This window comes from Peromyscus maniculatus, chromosome 5 (assembly GCF_049852395.1).
Source record: "Peromyscus maniculatus bairdii isolate BWxNUB_F1_BW_parent chromosome 5, HU_Pman_BW_mat_3.1, whole genome shotgun sequence".
NCBI lineage: Eukaryota > Metazoa > Chordata > Mammalia > Rodentia > Cricetidae > Peromyscus > Peromyscus maniculatus.
This window is the reverse complement of record NC_134856.1, coordinates 55,360,428-55,383,613: the sequence shown is the minus strand read 5'-3', so window position 1 is coordinate 55,383,613 and position 23,186 is coordinate 55,360,428. Positions and strand designations below refer to the sequence as shown.

At 53.3% G+C, this 23,186-nt stretch overlaps 1 protein-coding gene across 1 annotated transcript in view; it reads left to right on the top strand.

Annotated features, from left to right (window-relative positions):
- Positions 1-22,044, top strand: part of Slc7a5 (solute carrier family 7 member 5) — a 29,257-nt gene extending 7,213 nt beyond the window's left edge. Inside the window, exons 2-10 of the mRNA XM_076572229.1 lie at positions 5,221-5,346; positions 13,997-14,102; positions 14,963-15,007; positions 15,468-15,591; positions 16,356-16,459; positions 16,790-16,886; positions 17,670-17,819; positions 19,051-19,228; positions 19,992-22,044. Of these exons, the coding sequence (XP_076428344.1) occupies positions 5,221-5,346; positions 13,997-14,102; positions 14,963-15,007; positions 15,468-15,591; positions 16,356-16,459; positions 16,790-16,886; positions 17,670-17,819; positions 19,051-19,228; positions 19,992-20,047 (986 nt within the window). The 3' untranslated portion in view covers positions 20,048-22,044. The remainder of the gene's footprint in view (positions 1-5,220; positions 5,347-13,996; positions 14,103-14,962; positions 15,008-15,467; positions 15,592-16,355; positions 16,460-16,789; positions 16,887-17,669; positions 17,820-19,050; positions 19,229-19,991) is intronic.
- Positions 22,045-23,186: the final 1,142 nt, after the last annotated feature.

Sequence of the window (23,186 nt, the reverse complement as noted above, 5' to 3'; positions counted from 1 at the left end):
TGCCCTGGCTTTTCTCATTGCACCTGTTGGACCTGACTAAAATGGAGAGAGGCCTTGGAGTCTGTTATTAAGAGCTACATGTGCCTCCCCCGCCCCCTCCCCAACACACAGGTTGCATCCTGGTGACATCTGAATGCACCCTGACATTCAGCAAGTTTATTGTAGTGTCTGCTTCCATCTGCCATCCACACTTCAAATACACAGACACACACGCACACATCCCTACAGCTAGACTGCCCTAATGTTGCTTTAGGAACATCAAGGTTAGTCCTGTAGCTGGCTGTGGTACTTTGGGATCTGGGTGCCCTCCTTCAACCAAGAACTGTTGTGTGGATGGAGCAGGTCTGACCCACTTTTTCTTGATAGCTTCACTGATGAAGGAATTGGGGGGTGCCGTATGTTGATGTGTGAGACTCTGCACTCAGCTGGTAGTGAGAAACCCTTATCACTCTCCTACACAGCTTCGTTCCTGTGGATACTCAGCATTGCAGTGATGAGATTAAAAGGGCCGTGAAGCCCTTGGCATGGGATTTAAGCCATATGGTGATAGTGTGGTTCTGCTTGTGGAATGGGCAGCAGAAGCTTAGAGGTGTTAGGTCTGCCGTGGAGGCCAGGCAGCCTTTCGGAACTTCCAGGAACCCTTGAGACCTCTGTCTTCAGGGAACTTGCTTTAGAAGAAGTCTCAGGAAGTCACTGAGGGTGACTGGGTTTTTTCCTTAGCCCAGAACTTGGGTGTTAGTGAATTTCAGTTTATTAAGCCAACGTTTTTCCGGCCTGTTGAAAGGATCTGCCAGGCCTGTTTGAACAGTAGCTGGTACCTGCACCCCTAGACCTGTGTTTGGTTGACTAGTGCTAAGTGTGTGCTTAGTGTATATGAGGTCTGGTTCCCACCCCCACACCAAGAGAAAGATAATAGAGAATCCACATAGGCCTGAGCCTAAGGGAGGGCACAGGAGTTAGAACATGGGCAACCAGCCTATTAGTCACTATGCCGTAGAATGTTGAAGACTCCACAGCAGTAACCTTCCTCTGCCAAGACATGGTTGTAAGTTCTCTTGGCCCATCAGAGTGACATCTTATGCTAGAGTGTGTCACACTCTGCAGGTTTCCTGACCTCAGTGGCCAGCAGTGGAGAAGGCCTGTGTGGTCACATGGATTCTCTGAAAAGAATCCAGAAAAGGAAGTCTAGAGAAGTCGCCCACTGGTGTGTGAGTGGGTGCCCTGCCCTGAGTGACCTCAGCATGTGGGAAATTGCGGACCTCAGAAGCTCAGCTGTCTTGGACTTGTCAGGGTAGAAGTTCTAATCATTTGTTTGTTTGTTTCTCCCAGCACCTGGGGAGTCTGGCCAGATGAGCACTGGGGTGACTGGCCACTAGACATCCCACCCATTTGCTGCAAGGCAAACCCCGAATCAGTGCACAGAGGGGCTCACTGGGGCTCTTGTGGGCTCTCCCTGGGAGCCTTGAGCAGGGAATTGGAGACACCTAGACTTCAAGGGGTCAGGAGATGCTGCTGACTTTTAGGGAGTCCTGTGTTCATCAGTGGGATTGCCTACTAGTTTTGGGACCCTGTGTGTGCTGGCTGAATTCAGATGAGCCACTTGCAGGAGTCAGAATGTCTCTAGACAGGGTCCCAGGTGTACTGCGAACTGTTGTTTAATGAGAACTCTACTCGGTGGGCTCGCTGAGCCAGCCCACACTCAAGCCTTAGTCCAGCTGTTGGTCCAGGGCTTGAAGTGCCCTGGGGGACCGGCATAGCCAAGCTTCCTGGAACCAGTGAAGCCACCAACCACTTCCTCCACCCTGCCTCAGGAGCCTTGGGAGATTCGTTGCTGGTGGGGGAGTCTGGGCAGGACTAGCCTCATTTGCCTAGTGAGTTTCTACCATCTGCCAAATTGGTGTGAATGAGGCAGCAGCTTCTGGATGGCTGTGTTTGCCCTGAGTATGGTCCTCGAGGGAAAGATCCTGGTACTTTCTTACAGACCCCAACCAGATCGGAAGACCACCTCCACACGGTGTTCTGGTGCCAAATGTCTGCTCAGCCATGGGTCAGGTGGTGTCAGGGTGACCCTAGACCTTCTTCCATGGCTGGGGCACTGTGTTGTGCTGACCCAGCCAAATAGTAAAGGGTCTGTGTGGCATGCTATACTTCTGTAAGATGTGAACCATGGAGCCCTGTGGTAAGCCAAGTAAGTAATCTTGGGCATCACCATGCAGCTGGCTAGGGATGAAAACTAACCTGACATGTGAAGAACAGTCATTATTAGGCCTGTGGTAATGGGGCCTGGCCTGCCAGCGATCTGCACCCAGGATGAGGCACCGGGCTTTATCTTACTGGCCCAGCTGGTTCTGAGAGCCTCCACAACCTCACTTATCTGGCGTGCCACGTGGGGAACTCCAAAGAGGACCAGCTTCTACCTCCTGTGCCATGGCCACGCTTATCTCCCTGACAGAGGCTTCGTATGAACAGCAGCCAGTCCTGCTGCCCAGTGTCTTTGGTGGGGAAACAGTGGAGAGGCGGCAGATTGTCTGGATAGGGAACTGAGGTTCCTTCCGGTCGGTCTTCTGACCGCCTCTCATGACAGCGTCTCATGAAGGCCAGAAACCCCTGTATTCAGATGAATTCATTCATTTATTTCAGATTATTTCGTTTTGAAAACAGAGCTGTGGGAAATAATAATACCCTTGTTTGCTTGTTACCAAGTCAGTGAGCATTACCATTTCATTACCTGCTTTAGTTCCTTTTATAAGAGACGGGAGAGTATAGAGTCCCTTTTGTTCTGTCTTAGTCTAAGGTCAGAGGAAAAGTCAGCAGCTAGGAAGAAAGAGTTCAGTCCCAATTGCTGAGGCCCGGCACGAGCTGGACCTCCTCTGGCCGCTTGGTCGGGAGTCTGTTTTAGGCCAGGGAGAAGCTGGCTTGGCCCTCAGACAGGGCAGGGTGTTGGGATAGCAGAGGAGGGGCCCACTGACAGCCAGCATGGTGCTCTAATACACTGTTCCCTTCCTCAGAGGTTCAGAGGGATACCTCACACAGGGCGACTCGGCCGAGGCACGTTATCTGGAGCCCAGGGCTGGGGCGGACTTGCCCTTCAAAGCCAGAAACCAGAGACCACAGCTGCCAAGGCTGTGGCTGCAGTCACAGCGGCTTCTGGCTTAGGCACACCCTCCTGCTGGTTCCCCCCAGCCAAATGCGATCTGGCTAGTGATGCAATCGGCCAGCCTCTTGCACCCAGAAGCCTGATATCTGGGGAGAATCAAGAGAGGCTTGGCATCTTGGGCTTTGTCATCAAACCTATCGGGACATGTGAGACTGCCTCTGAAAAGCTGGCTGAGAGAATGGTGACCTTTGGGTAAAAGGACAAAGGCTCCCGATGGGGAAGCATTTCACAGAGGGCTCGTGCGTCCATCCTGCCTCCCCCCCTCACTCCTTCACTCTGGGAGACTTGGAGTTTGCAAGCAAGTTGTTGTAGCAGCGGTGACCCAGCCAATGGAGCTTTCTCAGAGCTTAGTCATCAGCCAGAGCTATGAAGAGGGAGGTGACTCAAATGATGAGGTCTCTGACTTCCTGGAGGGAAAGCAACTGCCCAGGCCTCCATCCCCCAGCACCAGGGAGTCTTCCTGTTTCCCTTCCACTTGAGGTTGGCCAAGTCCAGATAATTAATGTGGATTTCTGTCTTTGTAGTCTGTTCCCCAAACTGCAAAATTACGTGTAATTAGTCTGGCTAGGGAAAATGCTGCCTGGCATCTGTGAGGCCTGAGTCAGCACAGACTCTCTGGAAGTTGCTCTGTAGGGAAGCAATGAGCTGCTTCTACATCCTGGAGAAGTCAGGATGCTGGTAGGCTGGTACCTTGCTGGGGGCTTCTGTACTGGTTAATGTTTGACCAAGGCAAGCCAGGATCTGCCCCCTCCTCCAGAGTGGTGTGTAGAGGCTGCCTGGCTCTCTTGGGGCAGGAGCCGAGGAAGCTGGAGTCTCTAGTGTGGGGACCCAGCTGCTACCAAGGTGGTGGGGTAGGTGTGGTTGTTGGCTTTTCGGTGTTTTTGTTTATGTTTACATACAGTACAGTGTTGAATCCCCGGTTCCTTACTCCACACCTACACACTCTTGACATGGCCTTGGGGTTCATTAGAGGACCAGGAAGTCCTATTTCAGCTGTCTATCTGCAGTCCTTCTGGTCCCTGAGACCCTGCCTTCACCCTGTGTGTCCAGTTGCTCAGGTGTCTACAAAATACTAATCATGGTTTTCCTGTTCAGCATATGCTGTTGAAACAGCAGGAGAGTTGGCACATACGTCTGTTTCGTCATGCCCTGAGCCCACCTGCAGCATGTGAGAACGTGTGTTCCCTTTGGTCCTCACCTGCAGCCTATGCCCACCTTGCCCCGTTCTTTCCTCTTGGCTCATGAGATTCACACAGACAGGATGCTCACCTCCCTGCTTTCACCAGCCCCGTGGAAGGTTGTCTTTGAGGAGAGGGTCACCTCACAGCTTACAGTGCTGTGCTTGCCCCTAGCATGTACTATCAGAGAACCACATGGGTACCAGGGTTAAGTGGATGTCCTCCAAGTGGCCGGTTTGGGTTTCACTCGAGACTGCAGCCAGTATTCTTCCACAGGATTGGATACACATAGGTAACAGCAGGTGAAGATAGTTCTGATGAGGAGTCCCTCAGGAGGTTGAGACCACTCAGTTACGTGGAAATCTTAACCAGGCACTGTGGCACATGTCTAATCCCAACCCTCAGGAAGCTGGAGCGAAGGATCCAGGTTAAATGCCAATGGGGCTACATAGTGAGACTCTGTCTCAAAAAGGCCCAGATAATAATAATTCTAAAACTAAGAAAGAAACTGGACCTGGTGGTGCAGACTGGCATCCCAGCACTCAGAAGGCTTTGGCAGGAAGGTCTTGAGTTTGAGCCTAGCCTGGGTTACATGGTGAGACCCTGTCTATAAAAATCAAAAAGAAAAAAGATGAAAGGAAATTTGTTGCAGGCTATCCAGGGCTCTTTGAAGAGTTGGTGTTTCTAACCTTTGACCCTGGCCCCAGAGAACCAGCTAGCTTATCAAAACAAGTCCCAGAAAGTCAGAGCCCACGGGCAGGCAGGGCTTTGCCTCTGTGGGATCCCAGCCAGGAGCACCTGACCTCCTCTGTGCCCCGACCCTGGACTGGACCGCCTGCCCTTGGGGACTCATGCTTTGCTCTCTCTCCGTGTCCTTCCCCACAGTGCTGCTCACAGCTGTGAACTGCTACAGCGTGAAGGCTGCTACCCGAGTACAGGACGCCTTTGCTGCTGCCAAGCTGCTGGCCCTGGCCCTCATCATCCTGCTAGGCTTCATCCAGATGGGAAAGGGTGAGTGACTCGACATGTGACACCTACTGTGTGTCATCTGCCCCCCACCCCCACCCGTCCAGTGCAGTGAGGAGTCGGCCTGGTCCTCCTTGGCTACCTCACCAGGGACCTTGAGTTGGCCCCAGGGAAAGTTGAACGGCAGAAGAAACTGTGAGCTCCAGAATGCGTACAAAGCCCTGTCCCTAGCAAAGGGCAGGAGTCTCTGAAGCCTCTGGGGTGTCCCAAGTGTCTGCCCATCTGTGCAAGATGTTGGGGGATCAGAGCTTCCACGTGGCAGGGTTTCGCCCACCACAGCACCCCTCCCTCTGCTTTGTGACCAGCATGTCCCACGTGGGAGGGCTCTCTGAGGACTGATTTGTTCTCCATCCAGAAGCGTGGCTCTTGCTGATTCTCATGCCTGTGTGTCCAGGGACTGTGTGGCAGGCAGTGGGACTTAGGTTTCAACGACGTGAAGAGTGCCTTCAGGAGTGGGGTCACTACCGGAGGACAGTGGAAAGCCTTCACAGTGTGTTCAGATGAGGGCCAGTGGCTGTGCAGCTCATGAGGAGCACTGTTCTAAGTTAAGCACGTCAGTGGGTATAGAAGCGAGGCAAATCTCTTGTCATCTGCCGCTCACACAGGCCCTGCTGGCACGAGGAGCGCAGGGCAGCAGGTTAGGCTGCAGGGACCCTGGTCACACACGGTATGAACTTGGGGAGATGATCTGAATCTCTGAGTCTCTTCCCCTGACTGCTGGGAGGAGTGAAGGGGAACGTGAGGTGTGTTCCACACAAGGTCTGCGCTCTCTATGGTCCCTGTGCAAGCCATGTGTGGTGCTCCGCCAGCTGTCTGGAAATCCTAACACATACAGGCACACTCATGTCTAACTGTCTTCCTGTCTCTTTGTCCACCTGCCCTTCATAACTGTGTAATATTCCACAGTAAAAGTGTATGTGGTTTATTAAAGAGTCCTTTTTGGGAGATAGAAACACAAATGTCTGGGTTTTGAATTCCAGCCTTTATGGGGTGAATTAAAGTGGAGACCCTGAAGGTCAAACCTAGCCCAGGGTCCCTGCTTGCAATCCTCCTTTGCATCTATCTCAGTCTGTAGCGGCCTAAATCAAGAATGGACGGGAGCTGGCCGAGCGCCCCTGAGCGTTGTGGTGTATGGTAGCCATTACTGCCCCAGAGAGTTTGGGGCAGGGCCAGTGCTCAGCATCAGTCAGTTACTTGGAGCTGCCAAGGAAGCCCTGGGGCAGAGGCAGCAGGGACCTGTCTTCATTTCACAGAGCTGGGGTTTGGCTGGGTCTGCCTCCTTTTCTGATCTTTCTGTATAAAGTTCTAAGTCCCTAGGTACGGGAAACTGAACTTGCCTTCATGGGGCAGTAGCTCCTGTCTCCCTACAATCCAGTCTCTTGACTATGCTAAGGCTCCTGGCTGAACTGGGAGGGTGGGAGTGGGGTGCCTGTGATGGAATCAGGTCCCTTCCCACCTCAGTGGAGCCTCACTCCAGACTTGAGACAGCCTAGGAACATGTATCCACAAGGGCTTGGAGGAGCCTGAGGGGTGGGACCTTCCCTCCTGCAGGGGTGAGCGCTGTCTGCAGGAACTCCACATCGTTCCCTGTGGCAGAGGTCTTCATGGCCTCATTTGTCTGTACAGTGTTTATGTGTGACTGGAACCGTTTGCCACTATGCTTGAGGTGATGAAAATTCTAGAATATGGCCCAGGTGGTGCTTCTAGAGCTGGGCCCAGTCTTTGAAGAGTGTCTGGGCAGGGATTATCAGGGGTATAAGAACTGCTCACCTGGAGTCCAGCAGCAGAGTGGCCTGAGGCCTTTGCTAATTCAGCTTCCAGGAGCCTTCATGGGGCTCCAGAGAGTTCTCTCCAGCACCTTCCTAGATACATTTTGGAGGGCATTCACATTTCTGGGAATCTGGTTGGTAAGACTCTCCGGCACAGAGGTGCTATTCAGATGCCAGGGGAGGAGCTGGGTTGAGCATCACCTGGACGCTCCAGGGAGTGGTCAGGGCCTGTTTATGGGCAGAAGGAATCGTATTCTGTGCTCACAGCCCCAGTCACACTGCAAAGCATGTGGCTAGAGGTAGGAGTATGGAGGGGACCTTGTTTGCTGCTGTGATTCGATACAGACAGAGGAATTTAGGACCGGAACCTGGTGTTAGTGAAAACAAACTTGAGTAGGGGACAGCAGAGCTTTTGTCGGGCTTGAATGCACAATGTGTTTATAATTCCGGTGGCTGTGGCAAGCACGCCCCACGCCCCCAGCAGTTCCTTTCTGAGCTCCAGGACTCAATGCAGCGTCTGCAAAATTCCTGTGCGGGTTTCCTCCGGGGATTTGTTCTGTTACCCAGATGGATGCCTTGGCTTCTGAAGGACAGTGTTGGAATGTTGACCCCTCTCCAGAGAACTTGCCCACTCTCATTTCCCATCGGGCACAGAGTCCTTGGAGAACCTTGGTGATCACCAGGTCCTTGAAGGCAGAGGCCCTGGCACTGGTCATGTGTGTGAGCCAGCCTGCTTTAACGGACCCTTCTGTGGGTCTGGGACATGGTGGTCATTTCCACCTGGCCCTGGGCAGCTTCCTCATTGACCACCCCAGCCCTCTGGTGACCCTGCTACTCAGGCTGTTTTCTCATCTGGAAAGGTGAGAAGCCTGTGGGCAGTTGTTCATCCCTCCCCTGCCAGCCTTCCACAGAATCTCTGCAGCCCCTCATGTGGGATCCAGTGAGGACTGGGCCTGCACTTGAGAGCTTACGTCACTATGAAAAGGCATCAGGTAGCCACAGACCTGTGGACAAGAGAGTTGCAGACAGAGTAGATAAGTTGCAGACAGAGTAGATAAGGCTCTGACCCAGGCTGGGAAAACCCTCCTAAGTACAAAATGGAGGCACTGTGGCTGCCTCTGCTGCCTAGCAGGCTGGAGAGGACTCAGCCTGTTGCTGGTATCACAGGGTATTTGCACTTGGTCCAGTGGTTTCAGAAGTGCAGACAGTGTCCAGACTGGCATTAGATCTGCCTGGGCTTGTGGGTGGAAGTGGGTGAATTGTGGTGGCAGCTTGGCCAGTGTGACCCCAGAGAGAAGCCCTGGAGACAGCCTAGTGACAGTAAGAGAGACAACAGGTGACAGACATGGTGGGCAGGGACTCCACTGTCCTTGACCTGCTGTGTCCTTTCTAGTTAACTGGCCCTTCACCCACAGCACCCCGAAGGGGTTATAGCTTGAGGTTAGACTGTTCCCAACCACAAGTGGGTACCAGGCCTTCTTCTCAAGGCCGGGTGTGGGAGTGTGTTATGGAAGGTTCTTCCCTTGTGCCCATCGATGGGCCCAGGTCATCAGAGGACACAAAGTAGCTAGCTCTCTTGTAGTTCTGTTTTGTATGTACCACACTGCAACAGGACAAATTGACCTCCCAAGGCCATTGCAGATTGTAAGGGACAGCTTGCAGATGATGGTGTCCTATACAATTTTCTCCTTCTCTCCCACTTAGACTGCTCAGAAAGGGACTTTACTGGCTGGCACATCCATACAATGTGACACATCTTCATTAGCCTGAGCTGTGAGTGAGTGGTCACCTGCTGTGCCAGGGCTCATGGGAGGGGAAAGTGCCACCCTCGGATGCTGGCATGGGTGAACAGCGACAAGTGGACTCCTCAGTTGTGTGTTAGCTGTGTCCTTTGTCAGCAGGTGACAGTGACCCGTGCCTCGCTCAGGAGACTAGGCCTGCCCCGAGTTTCATGGGCTTCAAAATAATTTTCACTTGTCTCTTAGTGAGGTACCTCAGCATGAGAGAGGTGGGGTGCCATGCCCTGGATCCTGCAGCTCAAGGGTAGGTCCTGCTGTAGCCGCAGGCACAGTGCAGGGTCGCCAGACTGTGATGGAGTGCTGAGGTCCTGTTGCTTGCTGTATTGAGTGGTGAGGAAGGCTGGGAGCCAAGTTCTGGGATGGCTGGCAAGGTGGCCTGCATCAGCAGCACTCTTGAGAGCTCAGCTGGGACCTGTTATCTGCAAGGACCAAGGCAGCAGCCTCGGGTGGTTGGCTGCCTGAGAGCTGCCCAGTTCATGGGTGGTTCCTTCTGTGTTGTCATGGGGCAGGGAGCTGTCCCTTGAGGTCTCCTCACACCAGAGCACTGTGTATCTTGTGGGGTCAGGGCCTCATCTGAAGTCCCTTGTCACTTTCCTTGGCCATATGCAGGCACACTGGGGTCCAAGCTATAACACTTCAACTGCTCTGCCAACAGGAAGTAGGATAAACAGCCTGGAGCCTCCTATAAACCCAGGGAAGCCTGGGGACATATTTGGGGAGGGGAGTGTCCACTCATCCATCTACTTCCAAAGCTATCTTTGGAGGGGTTACCCTCAAGCTAGCCTCGGCTCCATTGGGGAACTCAGGGTATGGATCATTGTGGAGCAACATCTCAAGCTTTGAACATACCAGGACCAACCGGACATCATGCCCGAGGCCTCCACACACTCGCTTCAGATGCATGCCAAGCTTGGCCAGTCCTCTGCATGGACATCCTGGGGCCTGGCCACAGTAATGTCCCTCCTGGGACCCCCAGAGCAGCAGGCTACATGGCCTCCTCCTTGTGGCCAGCTCATCTGTGCCACCTGAAAGGATTTCATCCGCAGAGGCTTCCTTTAGAAGTAAACGTGTGTCTGCAGAAAACTGGCAGGCGCACATTAGCTGAGTAGTATATAGCCCCACAGCCTGGAGGACAGAAGGTGATAGTCTCAGCACAGCGCCGTCCCTGGGTTGAGGTTGGCTATAAGGGTGCTGTGGGCTAGTGAGGCCCAGCTAGTCTTGCAGGACCACAGTGCCCTAGGTTTCTCCTGCTTGCCAGCTCTGTGCGGCCTCAGAGTGGACCATATCTCAGGATAACTAGTTTCTCCATGCCTGGGGCCCAAGTGAGTAAGTGACCTGGTCTTTCCCCCTACCTCTGATGTACCAGAGGCAGACAGGTCTTGGGACACACCAGCCTTGGGGAGCCTCTGTCCTCTGAGTCAGGGATGGCAAGACTGGCTATGTCCCATGGTTGGGAAGGAATTCAGCTCTGTCCGTTCCCACCTACACACAGCGTTTGTGTGTGCCTGACCAGGCATCTATCCAGGAAGGCAGGCAGGGCACTTTGACCTCAGGAACCTCCTTTCTTTTGAGGGGAGGGGGTTCCCATGGCCACACTACATGACACAGTGTCTGTGGGTTGCTATTCCCTAAAGTCCTCTTCTCTCGGCCTCCGAGCAGTCCCACCCCAGCTACCCCTGCTTTCTAGAGAACTCTGATTTGTGGTTTCTAGAGCTGCACCCTGCTTGGGTCTCTGCTTGTGCATAGCTTCTCAGAGCGGCGCCATCAGCCTTGTGGAGAGAAGCATTGGATGGCTGAGGAAGGGGAGGCCTGCCAGCCAGGCCCAACCTGCCATAGCCAGAGTGGGAGAAGGGTCCTGAGACAGTGCACAAGCCCAGAGGAAGGGCACTGGTGCTCCCAGGACCATAGTATGGTGGAGTTCCCTGGTCCCAGCCGACCTGTGCCGTTTACACTACAAGCCTGCCTGCCTGCCTGTCTGTCTTGTTACGGTGGCTCTGGAGAAAGAGGCACTGGGTGGCACAGCTTGGCTGCCCTGGCTCTGGCCATTGTTAAGTTAGCAAACCCTCATTTAGTACATCATCCAGTGCCTGACGTTGTGTGGACACAGATCAGGCCCGCCTGGGTTTGTGGAGAACAGGCGTTGGGGTGGGAGGTCGGTGCTGGACTTCCTTTAACTGTGGGACTCATGCTATGCACACTGAGCAGCATCTCTGGTCTCTGCCACTAGATGCCACTAGATCCCACTACTTGTCCCCACCCCCAAGCTGTGACACCCCCAAGGTTTCTTGGTTAAGCGAGGGCAGCTACCTCTAAATTCCTGCCCTGTCCCACTTCCGGCAAGGTGCCTGTCTCCCGTTTCTCCTTCTAAGCAACTCAGCCACGCACAGGGCACAAGGGCGTTGCCAGTGCGTTGACTAGAGTGGGCGTGACCACTCCCACAAGCCTTCGAACTGCCAAAGTGGAGCTGTAATCAGAGGATGACAGTTAGGGTACTGTGAGGTCTTCCCTGAGCTAATCCAACCTGGGAACGGCTTGGGAGAATCCAGACCAGCAGATCTGCTGCCCACCCCATGGTGCCTGTGGAGAGAAAGGCGTTGGTGAGATGTCCAGAGAAGCTGTGGCCTCCAGGCCAGCATAGACTCTGCTGCAGGCCTGACTGAATGCCACAAGTCCTGACACATAACTGGGTTTGAGTCCCCACCTCCATCCTCTCAGTGGTAAGAGGATGGCTGTAGATTTGAGGTGGGTATACTGAGTCCCTGGCAGAGAACCGTCTGCTGAGGGAATTGAACCAACCCTCCTGCCACCCCCCCACCCAGGCTGGATAAGCAGGCATCCTGCCCACTGTACTAAAGATGTCCCAGTCACTCTGCTTCTTGAGGTCTTGTTACAAGGTAATTGTGGACTCCCCACTAAAGTGGTCTTTGTTGACCTAGGGTGGATTCTTACCATTTTTCCAGGTCTCCTATTCATCCCCATCCCTCAAAGATCCACAGCATGGTGGAGAATCAGCTTTGATTCTCACATAGCCTGACAAATCCTCATACCACTGCATAGTTGGTCTGTGCCTTAGTTTCCCGACTTGTAGGAGAGGTACTCCCCAGAGCAGAGATAGGTGAGTTAGGCCCATTCCATGTAAAGGCTCTCCTTGTTCTAAAACATTCCATTGCAGAGCATGAGGGGAGTGCCCTGGGTTGTGGGAGACTCCACCAAAGCACTTTTGAAGGTACCCTGTCCTGAGCTGCCCTGAACTGCTCACCACAAGCTGGCTTCTGACTGCCCTGTGACCAGGACCTAGACAGATGGGGATGTGGGTAAGACCTCAGAAGACCAGGCTTAAAGAAGACTGAGGGTGGATGGAGAGCCCAGGACAACCTTAGCTTGGGTGGGGCAATAGAATCATGGGACATTTCATACATCCAGAAGACCATGAAACACTGGTCCAGGCCTGCCTTCCTCCCTCCTCCTTCCCCTCCCCTCCTCCTCCTCCTCCTCCTCCTCCTCTTCCTCCTCTTCCTCCTCTTCTTCTTCTTCTTCTTCTTCTTCTTCTTCTTCTTCTTCTTCTCTCTCTCTCTCTCTCTCTCTCTCTCTCTCTCTCTCTCTCTCTCTCGTTTTTTTCTTGTTGTTGTTTTTGTTTTGTTTTGTTTGTTTTTTTGAGACAGGGTTTCTCTGTGTAGACCTGGCTGTCCTGGAATTAGCTCTGTAGACCAGGCTGGCCTCGAACTCACAGAGATCCACCTACCTCTGCCTCCCAAATGCTGGGATTAAAGGCATGCACCACTACCTCCCAACCAGTCCTTCCTTTTTCGTTTGACCCTGGCACAGGGCTGAAAGACAATTCTGTGGAGACTTCTTTCACAGGATCCTTTGGTGACCTTGACCCCAGGGTATGACCCAGGCAGACCTGGCCCTGTGCTGACTCCACAGCCACAGCTAAAATGCTTCACCTTCCAGTGGTCACACTGCACCTCTAGCTCCAAGTTGCATTAGTGCCGGTGGCCTCCTGGTCTTGGGTCAGATATGAGCTGTGTATCAGTGCTGTAGCTGTCCCCAGGGGCCCAGAGTCACAGACCCATCAACTAAAAACCCACAGGTAGGTAACCTGGGTCTGTGGAGAGCCAGCCACCCACCTTGCTGGGTGCCCAGATACCTGGCTTCAAGTCTGGCATCTTTAAACAGCAGACTTTTGCACTTGATGGAATGGGCCGTTCCACAGATAAGGTAACCAAGACCCTCCTCCGGTAGCCACTAACTCTGGAAAATGCTTGAAAGGAACACTGCCTGGAGTCTGGACTGTGTGACTGTCTCAGAACAGAGGTCATTGCAGATAGAGTTGATGTGTGGTCATCTGAGTGGGTGTGTCCTACGTCTAGTGACACACTGGAAAAGACAACGGGTGGACACATGCAGAGGGAGGGTGTGTGTAAAATGAGCAGAGTTTGAAGTGGCCTCTACCCCAAGCCGGGTGTCTCTGGATGCCCTGGCTGTCAGTTCCCCCCATCCTAATCCTTGAGTGCATTTGCTCACTCACTGGGGGTGACACAGGTCTAGCATGAGTTCTTCCCACTTAATCCCTAGCAGCTCTGTGCTAGGGCCTTCTGAGCTTCATAGCAAGGGGCCAAGATGTCAACCCAAGTCTCTATGTAGCCTTGAAGCTTCTGTGAGCTGTGGGAGGATGTCCTGAAGGGTCATGGGACTGTCTGCTCCTGACCTGCACTCCGCATAGGAGAGACAACCTGTATCGGCAAAGGCTCTGGAGCTAATCCCTCCAGGCCAAGGGACTGCCTGTCCTCTGCCTACAGAGAGATCTCGTAGGCTTCTAGCCAGGCCACATTCCTCTGAGTGGCCAGGGAGGGGGATGGTTCTGCCCCTCGCTGCTGGTTTCCAGCTCCAGGGAGGGAGGGGACATTGATCATATGGCTAGGTGGGTGCAGTGATCTGCAATAAAAAGCCTACACCCCAAGCTTTTGTTTGTTACAGTATTTTGCTCCAGAAACATTCCAGAATTTGTCTTATGATCTGTCCAGATTCTCTAACCAGTATTCTGTTTCCTTTAATGCATTCCAGGTGATATTTCCAACCTACACCCTAAATTATCCTTTGAAGGTACCAATTTGGATGTGGGGAACATCGTATTGGCATTGTACAGTGGCCTGTTTGCCTATGGAGGATGGTAAGTTCTGGAACATCTGAGTCCCTTGGCCTGGGGACATGCCCAGAATCTCAGTGCTCTCTGACCATACAGAGGTGATTGAAGGGGGTGAGACAGAGCACAGGAACATCGTTAGCTGCACAGGCACGTGCAGGTCACTGCTATTAGGTAACGGGCAGGGAGAGGTAGGTCCTGGCCGCAGTTTTCCATAAGGTACCCAACCTGACCTCTGCTTTTTAGGACAACTCTATAGAGACTTGAGGTGTTGAAGCCACACAGAGTGTTTTGGCAGGATGGGTTGCACGTTCACCTCAGAGTTGGCAGAGGACAGAGCAGAGTGAGCAGCTGGTCTCAAGGGCGCCCACTGCCCAGCTTCTGTCAACAGTGGGAGCCTGCAGAGGATTCTCCTGTCCCTTACTTACTATCTTAGTGTACTATTGCTGTGACCAGGACACTGTGACCAAGTCAACCCTTAGAAAGAAAGCATTTAAATGGGCCTAAAGTTTCAGAAGGTTAGTCCGTTATCATGGCAGGGAGCATGGCAGTGTGCATGGTCCTGAAGCAGTAGCTGAGAGGTTTGTATCCTGAGCTGTAGGCAGGCAAGCAGAGAGACACACTGGGCCTAGTGTGAGCTTTTGAAATCTCAAAGCCCACCCTAGTGGTACAAAAGCCACACCCACTCCAACAAAAGCCACACCCCTAGTCCTTCCCTAATAATTCATCAGCTGGGAACTAAGCTTGCAAATATATGAGCCTGTGGGGACCAGTCTCATTCAAACTACCACACCTACCCAGAGCAGCCCAGGGTTCTCTTTGTATTGTTTCTTTCCTCCCCTAAATCATGTGTTCAATATAATGATATACTATTGCTTGGTTTCTAGGAACTATCTGAATTTTGTCACAGAGGAGATGATCAACCCCTACAGGTATGTACAGAAATGGCAGAGACACATTTCCTTGTCTTAACATGAGAGGGAGAAGCCACACACTGTACAAGCCCATTGACAAGCCCCACCCAGGTTCTGTGGAGAGCTGTGTGAGGGGCCTGCAGTAAGGATGATGCAGGGAGAGGGTGGCTTCTAGGCCAGAGAGAAGCAGCTGTGGCTCTTGGTCCTGGATACCAAGTGGAGGGGACTTGTCTGGGGTATGCAACTAGTAGGCAGGGCCATGGGTGTTCACATTGGCCAGTCTTGGGCTCTCTTGAGCCCTCAGAGCCACCTAAAAGATCCTCAGTTTTTCAGGGATGCGTGAGCTCTGATTCAGCTGTGCACAGCTGCTCAAGTCCATGGAGCCACCTGCAAAGGGAAGGGAGCCTGGCTCCTCACCCTGGGGTCTGGCCCTAAGTCCTGGACTGCACACTGACATGTCTCTCCCTCTTCTTCCCAGAAACCTGCCCCTGGCCATCATCATTTCCCTCCCCATTGTCACATTGGTATATGTGCTGACGAACCTGGCCTACTTCACTACCCTATCTACCAACCAGATGCTGATGTCTGAAGCTGTGGCTGTGGTAAGATACTGCCTAGCAACTTCTCCTAGGCCCAAGAGGCTAAGATTGGCCTGCCACCCCCAGAACTGTGACCAAGCCAGCCAGGCCTGACCCTTGTACCCAAGCTTTACCCTACCTTGGGAGTCTAGTGGTCATCATTGGTGACCACTAAAGATGACCACAGAGGACCCCACCAGGCTCTCTGCGTGATGAGGGCAGGGCATTAAATGCAGCTGCTTAGATAGCGGGCCTTGCCTAAGGCAGGACAGCATGTGGGTAGTCACAGGCATCTGGGCATGGGTGGCTCCATTAGGGGCCATGGTGACCTAGGAGCTGCTACTGGGTCAGTGGCAGTAAACCAGCTCCGGGCTATATGTGGCATCAGAAGGCACAACCAGGCTCCTTGCCAGCCCCTGTGACTCCTTTATTTAAGTGTTGACTCAGAGCCCATGGTTCATAAAGAATTGCCACACCAGGCTCTTGGCAGATGTGAAGGAGCTATTAAAGATTACACCCATGTCCCATGGGAATGGATCAGGGTACCTTATGTGTGTGCCCCACAGCAAGACTTGGGGATGGCCCACTGTGAGACCCTTCGTGTCTCCTCATAGTGCAGACCCAGTTCTGAGAAAACCGCACATCCAGAAGCCTGAGGTGTGGGACAGTTAGAGGCCAGGTCAGCCCAGCCGAGCCGGGTCAAGGGCTGAGCTGCTTCAGTGGCCAGAATTGAGGCCCTGCCTGTGTCCATGGTCGCTGAACACTCGCCATGTGTTGTATCTGTCCAGGATTTTGGGAACTATCACCTAGGAGTCATGTCCTGGATCATTCCTGTCTTCGTGGGCTTGTCCTGCTTTGGCTCTGTCAATGGGTCTTTGTTCACATCCTCACGGTAAGTACCTGACAGCACCCTAGGAAAACTCCTCTGCTATTCCATGAGCTTTGAAATCTATTTGCTGATGATAGATAACTGATTGTTAAATATTTGGATGACCTGGGAACGGGAATTATTCTGACCCTCTACTATTTAGGTCATATCATGTGGGGCTAGAAGGAAGATACAACCCAGGTTTCTGTCCTTGTTAGGCCTTGAAAGGCCTGTGGCCAGGGGGCAAAGGTCATGCGCCTCTCAGTGTGGCTGACACACATCCCTCTCAACTCCAAGTATCTCCCCATATTTGGGTATGGGGCCAGTGCTGATTGCCCTCTGCTCCATCCGCAGGTTGTTCTTCGTGGGGTCCAGGGAGGGCCACCTGCCTTCTGTCCTCTCCATGATCCACCCTCAGCACCTGACACCCGTGCCATCGCTGGTGTTCACGGTAAGTCTACCGTGTGCTCCTGCCCTGTCTGTCCCCGCCACTTAGGGCCCTGTGCCTGTGCCCAGAGCAGTATGTAGTTGGGAACTGTGTGTCATGCACATGGCACTAGACCGTAATACTCCACCAGATTTTAAAATTCAGAACCCCGTTGTGGTTCTTGAAGTGTATGAAACGAAATCCCTGCCCAGCAGGAGCGTCTGCTCACTCTGCTCCAGCCATGCCCACACTATGTTAATGGACTCAGCTGTTCTTCCTTCTATGCCTATCTGTTGAGTTACGTTAGTTCTCTGTTGCTATGTAACAAAGTCACCCCAACCCCAGAAGGCTAAAATAAGAAACATTTACTGTCTCACCCTTCCTGGGTCAGGAATTTGGGGTCCCTGAGGAGGCATAGTCAGCATCAGTTTGAGCTTTCTTTTGATGGTGGTATGGATATGTAGTGTGCTCTGTGCTTTGTTGGAAGGTTCCCCCATTGGATGGTTCAGTCACTGATGGCACAGGAGGCCACAGTAAGCTCTAGGTGCAGGTACTTTGGCCTTTCTACTCTGGAGAGCTCTTGTCCTTCATCCTTGGACGATGGGTTCTTCACTGTGTTCTCACATCCCTCCCTTTGCACCCCAAGACCTCCCACAGGGTCACAGTAGTTACTTCCTAAAACAAGAGCAAGCCGCTGTGCTCAGCCAGACACTGGTGGAGCTGGCGGTCTCCTGTCTCGTGGCCTCTGGTACCCTGCCACATCAGCACAGCCCTGCCAGGCTCACCTGGCCCTGTCTTTGCTTTCAGTGTGTCATGACCCTGATGTACGCCTTCTCCAATGACATCTTCTCCATCATCAACTTCTTCAGCTTCTTCAACTGGCTGTGTGTGGCCCTGGCTATCATCGGCATGATGTGGCTCCGCTTCAAGAAGCCTGAGCTGGAGCGTCCCATCAAGGTGAGTGTTGGGTGGTGTCCCTTCTGAGTCCCTAGGTGTCATCCTCAGAGGCAGGGGCTGCATCCAAGGAGCCCTGGACGGACACTGCCGTCTAGCCTTCATCTCTCCTTGGCAAACTAGGGAGCCTGCCCCGCTCTCCATGAGTACCATGTGAAGGGCACATTGAAGGCTGAGCTGCTGGGGTCACAGCAGATGTCAAAGTGGTCCCAAGACAGCTGAGTTATGGTGGCTGATGACCAGCAGTTTCTGTTACCCAGCCAGTTCTCCTTGGGCACATGACTGACGCAAACACACCTGCCACAGGGCTTCTTCCTGCCCTTATTCAGTGGTCTCCACCAATATCACAAGGAACCTGATGGCCAGTCAGTGGGACACCCCAAGCATCCCCCCTTGTACTACTCAGTCATCCAGACTGTGGGGTTAGAGGTCAGACTGCCCACAGCTGATCCATGGAAAGTTCACCCATAACCTGTGGGCTTCATTCCCTGGGCACATGGTTAGAGTCTGTTCCACGGGACTGTTTCCCACGTTGGGAGTCCATTTAGACCATGGAATTCTGGACAGCCAGCACAGCAATCTGGCAAGAGCCCACAGAGGAAAGCCCAGCTCTGCCTGCTGGGTTATTCAGCACTCAAGCTGCCCTGCCAGAAGCCTGTCTGCTTTGGCTATTTGCAGGCTGTGGCTTCGGGGTGAGCATTTATATCCACAAAGGGTTCTCTGAAAAGGCAGAGAATTCCTTGCTTGTTGGTGGGTAGCCAGGGTTTTCCCAGAAAGGTCAACCTACTGCTCCTCCCCTAGGTGGCCATGGGTGGGTATTGCAGCCAGGAGTTTCCATGTCTGTGATGTGGGGACTGCAGAGCCGACCTCTGCTGCCCTGTGGAAGCCTCGAGAGAAACCAGGCTAGCTGATCTTATTCCTCTGACGGTACCAGATGAGCTTTGCTCAGCGTCTTGTACTAAGGTCAGCGTGAGACTGAACAGGACATGGATTCTGCTCTCTCCGGGCCCATGACAGTTCAAGGCAGGCCCGGGGAACAGCTGGAGGTAGTTAAGCCACATCAAAACAAAGGCCCAAGGTCTAGGGAGGGGTGGCTGGGCAGACCCAAAGGAGAAGGTGATGGCTCCGGGGTCACATGCCAGCCACAGGACAATAAGTAGGAGCTTTCCACTTGTGCCCATGGGCCATGTGGGGAGGAGAACCTGGTATCCTATGTTTCTCCATTCTGTCCCAGGTGAACCTGGCCCTCCCGGTGTTCTTCATCCTGGCCTGCCTCTTCCTCATTGCCGTGTCCTTCTGGAAGACACCCAAGGAGTGTGGCATTGGCTTTGCCATCATCCTCAGTGGGCTGCCGGTCTACTTCTTCGGCGTCTGGTGGCAGAACAAGCCCAAGTGGCTCCTGCAGACCATCTGTGAGTGCGCACAGCCCCTGCCCATACCAGCCAGGGTGGGAAGTCCCAGGGTAGGGCATGGGTGGTCCTGCCATGCCCACCATACAGACCAAGAGAGTAATGCTGAGTCTTGGGCTTTGTGGTACTAGGTTTGAGTCACTAGTATAGTGGGCTGGCAATGAGAGTAACCCGGGGACATGGGGCTCCACCCGGGCTAGCAGTGAGAGTGACCGGGAGACATGGGGCTCCACCCGGGCCAGCAGTGAGGGTAACCGGGAGACATGGGGCTCCACCCTAGCCGGTCTTAATAGGCATTCCATGGCTAGCTGCCCTTGCCAACTGGCAAAACCCCACTACAGGCCACTAACTTGGACATTGTGGCCTGACCAATAGATAGAGCCTGAAAATGTTGTGAGGCACCTGGCTCAGGGCTGGTTCCAGTTAGGACCCTTCTTCACCCTCCTAAAACTCCCAGAGGACAATAGTATTTGCGGACCTGAGCTATCACTATGGTCTGGGGGGCTTTGAAGTTCCAGAATGGGGAGTAGCATCAGCCTGATGATATGAGTTCAGATTCCTGGACCCACGTACAAGCCAGGCGCAGGCAAGCAGCTCACCTATTGAGCCATCTGTCTAGCCTGGGCATCTCTGGAAATTTCAGAAGTGACTGATGGGCTGCGGGTGAGAGCAAGCGGGAAGTAGGAGCTAGCCCCGGGACAGTAGGAGCTAGCCCCGGCTCCTGCCCATCTTCCACCCCGTGCTCACCCCTGCTCTCTCCCTGCAGTCTCTGTGACGGTGCTCTGCCAGAAGCTCATGCAGGTGGTTCCTCAGGAGACTTAGCTTCGAGACCTGGTGACAGGGAGAGTGTGCACTGTGACTGCTTCCAGACAGCTCACCTCGGAAAAGCAGCGTCCAGGCCTGCCATTCTCCACAGCTCCAGTGAGCACCACCAACTGTCCTGCGTCATCCACTGTCCCTCCAATTGTCGGGTGTTCACAGTGGCTGTGGAAGAATACTCTGGTACGAATTTGGTCCCAGAAGGCGACCATCCACACATGGCACTCGGTGTTAGCGCATGCTGTGAGCTGAGGCCTGGTCTTTCTGACTTTCTGGGGACTGCCACATCTGGCCTTTCCCCCCCTCTCTGGATTTTGTTTTGTTTTGTTGTTGTAGCTTGCATTTGAGTCAAGTTTACACTACCGAGATGATTATTTTCTAACAAGACAGGGTAGCAAGGCGCAGGAGACACGTAGCCAGAGCAGTCCAGCTGTGAATGTGAAAGCTGCTGGCCACAGCTCTTCTCAAGGGGACCGCATCACTGTTACCAGGTCGAAAGAACTACTGAGGCTCGGATGTCACCTGTTCTACTGTGGACTTGGACTGACAGATGGATGATGACACACATTCTAGCTTGGGCTGTTTTGTTTTTCTGGGGTCCTAGAGATGGAACCCCAGCCTCCTTCATGTGAGGCGAGTGCTCTCCTGCTGCGTTACTTTTTTAACATTATAAATGTAGAGCTCAGGTCTCATTGAAGTCCTGGTGACTCCTCTTCCCTTGACCATACATGAAAGAGAGCTCTGCAGCCATAACCCTAACAGCAGCTGGCTGCCGTAGCCAGAAGCCCATGGGAAGAGCTGGCTGCCAGCTGTCAACTACGGGGCCATGTGCTCTTGTGCACCCAGGCAGGCTCTGCCTCATTCGAGGGGCTGTGCTGTGCTTCTTGCAGACGCAGTCTACCCCCTACCCCAGCTCTCTTAGAAAGGGACCAGGAAGGTGGACACGGTGACCAGCACTATGGGTCTCCCACCCACACACCTCTGTTCACCTCCATAGTTCCTGAGACTGTCAGCAGCTCTCTGCCAAGTCACCACCATCCCCTCCTTGTCCCCCGATAGCCATTGTCCAGAATATGCACCAAGCACCCTCCCTGCTCCCTGCCACCTGTGTGGCAAGATCACTCCAGCTTCCTGAGTGTGGAAGCTGCCGGCTACCTGCGGCCATCCCTCCTCCTATGTGGGACCACCCTACAGGTTGCCCGTTCTGTTCTGGGGGAGAAAGCTAAGGTCCAGCCAGCACATTTAACCAAGCAGCTGATCTACTTGGAGGGACATGAGGATCTAAGAATCCCTTCCCAGTCCCAGCCATTGCTCAGATCGTGGCCTGCTTGAAGGAAGGCAGTGACTAGAGAGATTATATTCTATGCAGCTCTTGCATGGTGATAACCTTACTACTGGCCTCCCTGACTTCCCTCTATGTTTCTGGGGTTCCCTTTCATTGGATGAGGAGGGAGAGGTCAGAGTGCCTCCTAAAGGATCTCCCAGAGATCTGAACTGGGGTCTCTGCCTTAGAAATCAGGGCAGGGACCCAGTCCCAGCCTGGGTCTAAAGGGCAGGGACTCTTGGGCCATGTTCATGGTGCTGACCTACGCCCTCTGAGACGGCCCTGCTCATTCCTCTCTCTGATGCCCTGGGGTCTCCCACCTGCAGGGTTTTGGGGTTTTTTTTTTTTTTTTTTTTTTTTTTTTCCTTAAAGCAGTCCCTGACCACACGGCCATCTGTTCAGTACTTTGTCCTGACATGTCACTGACCCAGAGAACACCTGTACCTGGCTTATGTCAGCGGTCAGTGCCTGAGTGGTGTGTAAAGGTGGTGTTCCTGCCACATTGGGTCCATCTGCTGTCCACCTGAGTTAGTGGTGTGGTTGTAACATCTTTTACTCTTGTATTAATGGCTAATCTGTTACACTGGGCTGGAGCGGGGGGGTGGGGTTTTGCTGTTTTATGGGACTTTTTCGGTTTTTGTTTTTTTTTTAAAAAAAATGCTATTGGAATTCTAAATTGCTAATGGTCTTCTTTGTTCTGTGTTCAATGCCAGATTCCCTGTGTGGGAACCGTCTTTTTGTCCTCTCAGCCCACCCCTTTCTCACAGCCCTACATTCCTCTGCTCACCAGCCCCCTGAGGGTGACAAGGCTGGACGGAAGCCAGGGAGCCAGGGACACACTAAGGTCACAGGAGGGAGAAGATTCCTGGAGGCCCCTAGGTGGGAGGGGCTTGGCCTAGAGGGGCCTTGTACCAATTGTGCTGTGAGCGCCATCTCTGGAAGGGGAGGGGCATGGGAGTAGTGACTGCAGGTCATGTCATCTCATAACCCCTCATCTGTCATGGACAGGTTAGAGTTCAAGGCTCAGAACCTAGGACCACTTCTCTCTGCATCCTAGCATCTGTGGGAGAGGGACCCTTGAGGCCAGACCCCACCTCTGTCCCGGAACCTCGACTGGGTCTGATCTTCCAGGTCACACCTGCTGGGTGCTGAGGTCCTCATGACCAGCCATCAGCTTCCAGATGTCACCGTACAGAGTGTGTCTTTGAAAAGCAGAGGGGTTCTGATGGCTGGTGTGGATAAATCTGGGAGCATTTGGCATCCTCTAGAGCTTCAGGACCCAGGGCTTCTGGGACCTCAGCAAGGCATTCTTGGCTCTGAGCAGCACAGAGCATCCCAGAGTGCAGGTTGGGAACTGCACATCAGAGGTACCTACCTAGAAACTTGGTACCTCTGAGGTGTGGGCCTGGTCTCTGGCCTGCCTGTCCCACACAGTGCAGCTCCCCGCTCCCCCATTTAGGAGACCTATGGGCAGCTATGTCCACAGGCAAGTGAGTGGCTCATACCATCCTCTCCTGTCGTAGAGTTAAGTTAGAAACCACTCTTCAAAGGCTTTGAGCCTCCCTAAGCTGTCTTTGAAGGTTATGGGCACAAACACGCCCTGCCTTTTATGGGCCCCCACTTGGCCTGCTCCAGCCCCCTCCCCCCACAGTCCAGTCATGCTGCCTACTGTGCCTATACAGGACTTAATAGTCTGCTTAGTTATGGGTAATGGCAGGGCTGCCGAGTGGCCTGACATCAAATACATGTGACCTTATCCCCATTCAGTGAGCTCATGTGGCCCCTTGAACCAAGACAGGTACCCTGCAAGCTCCCACA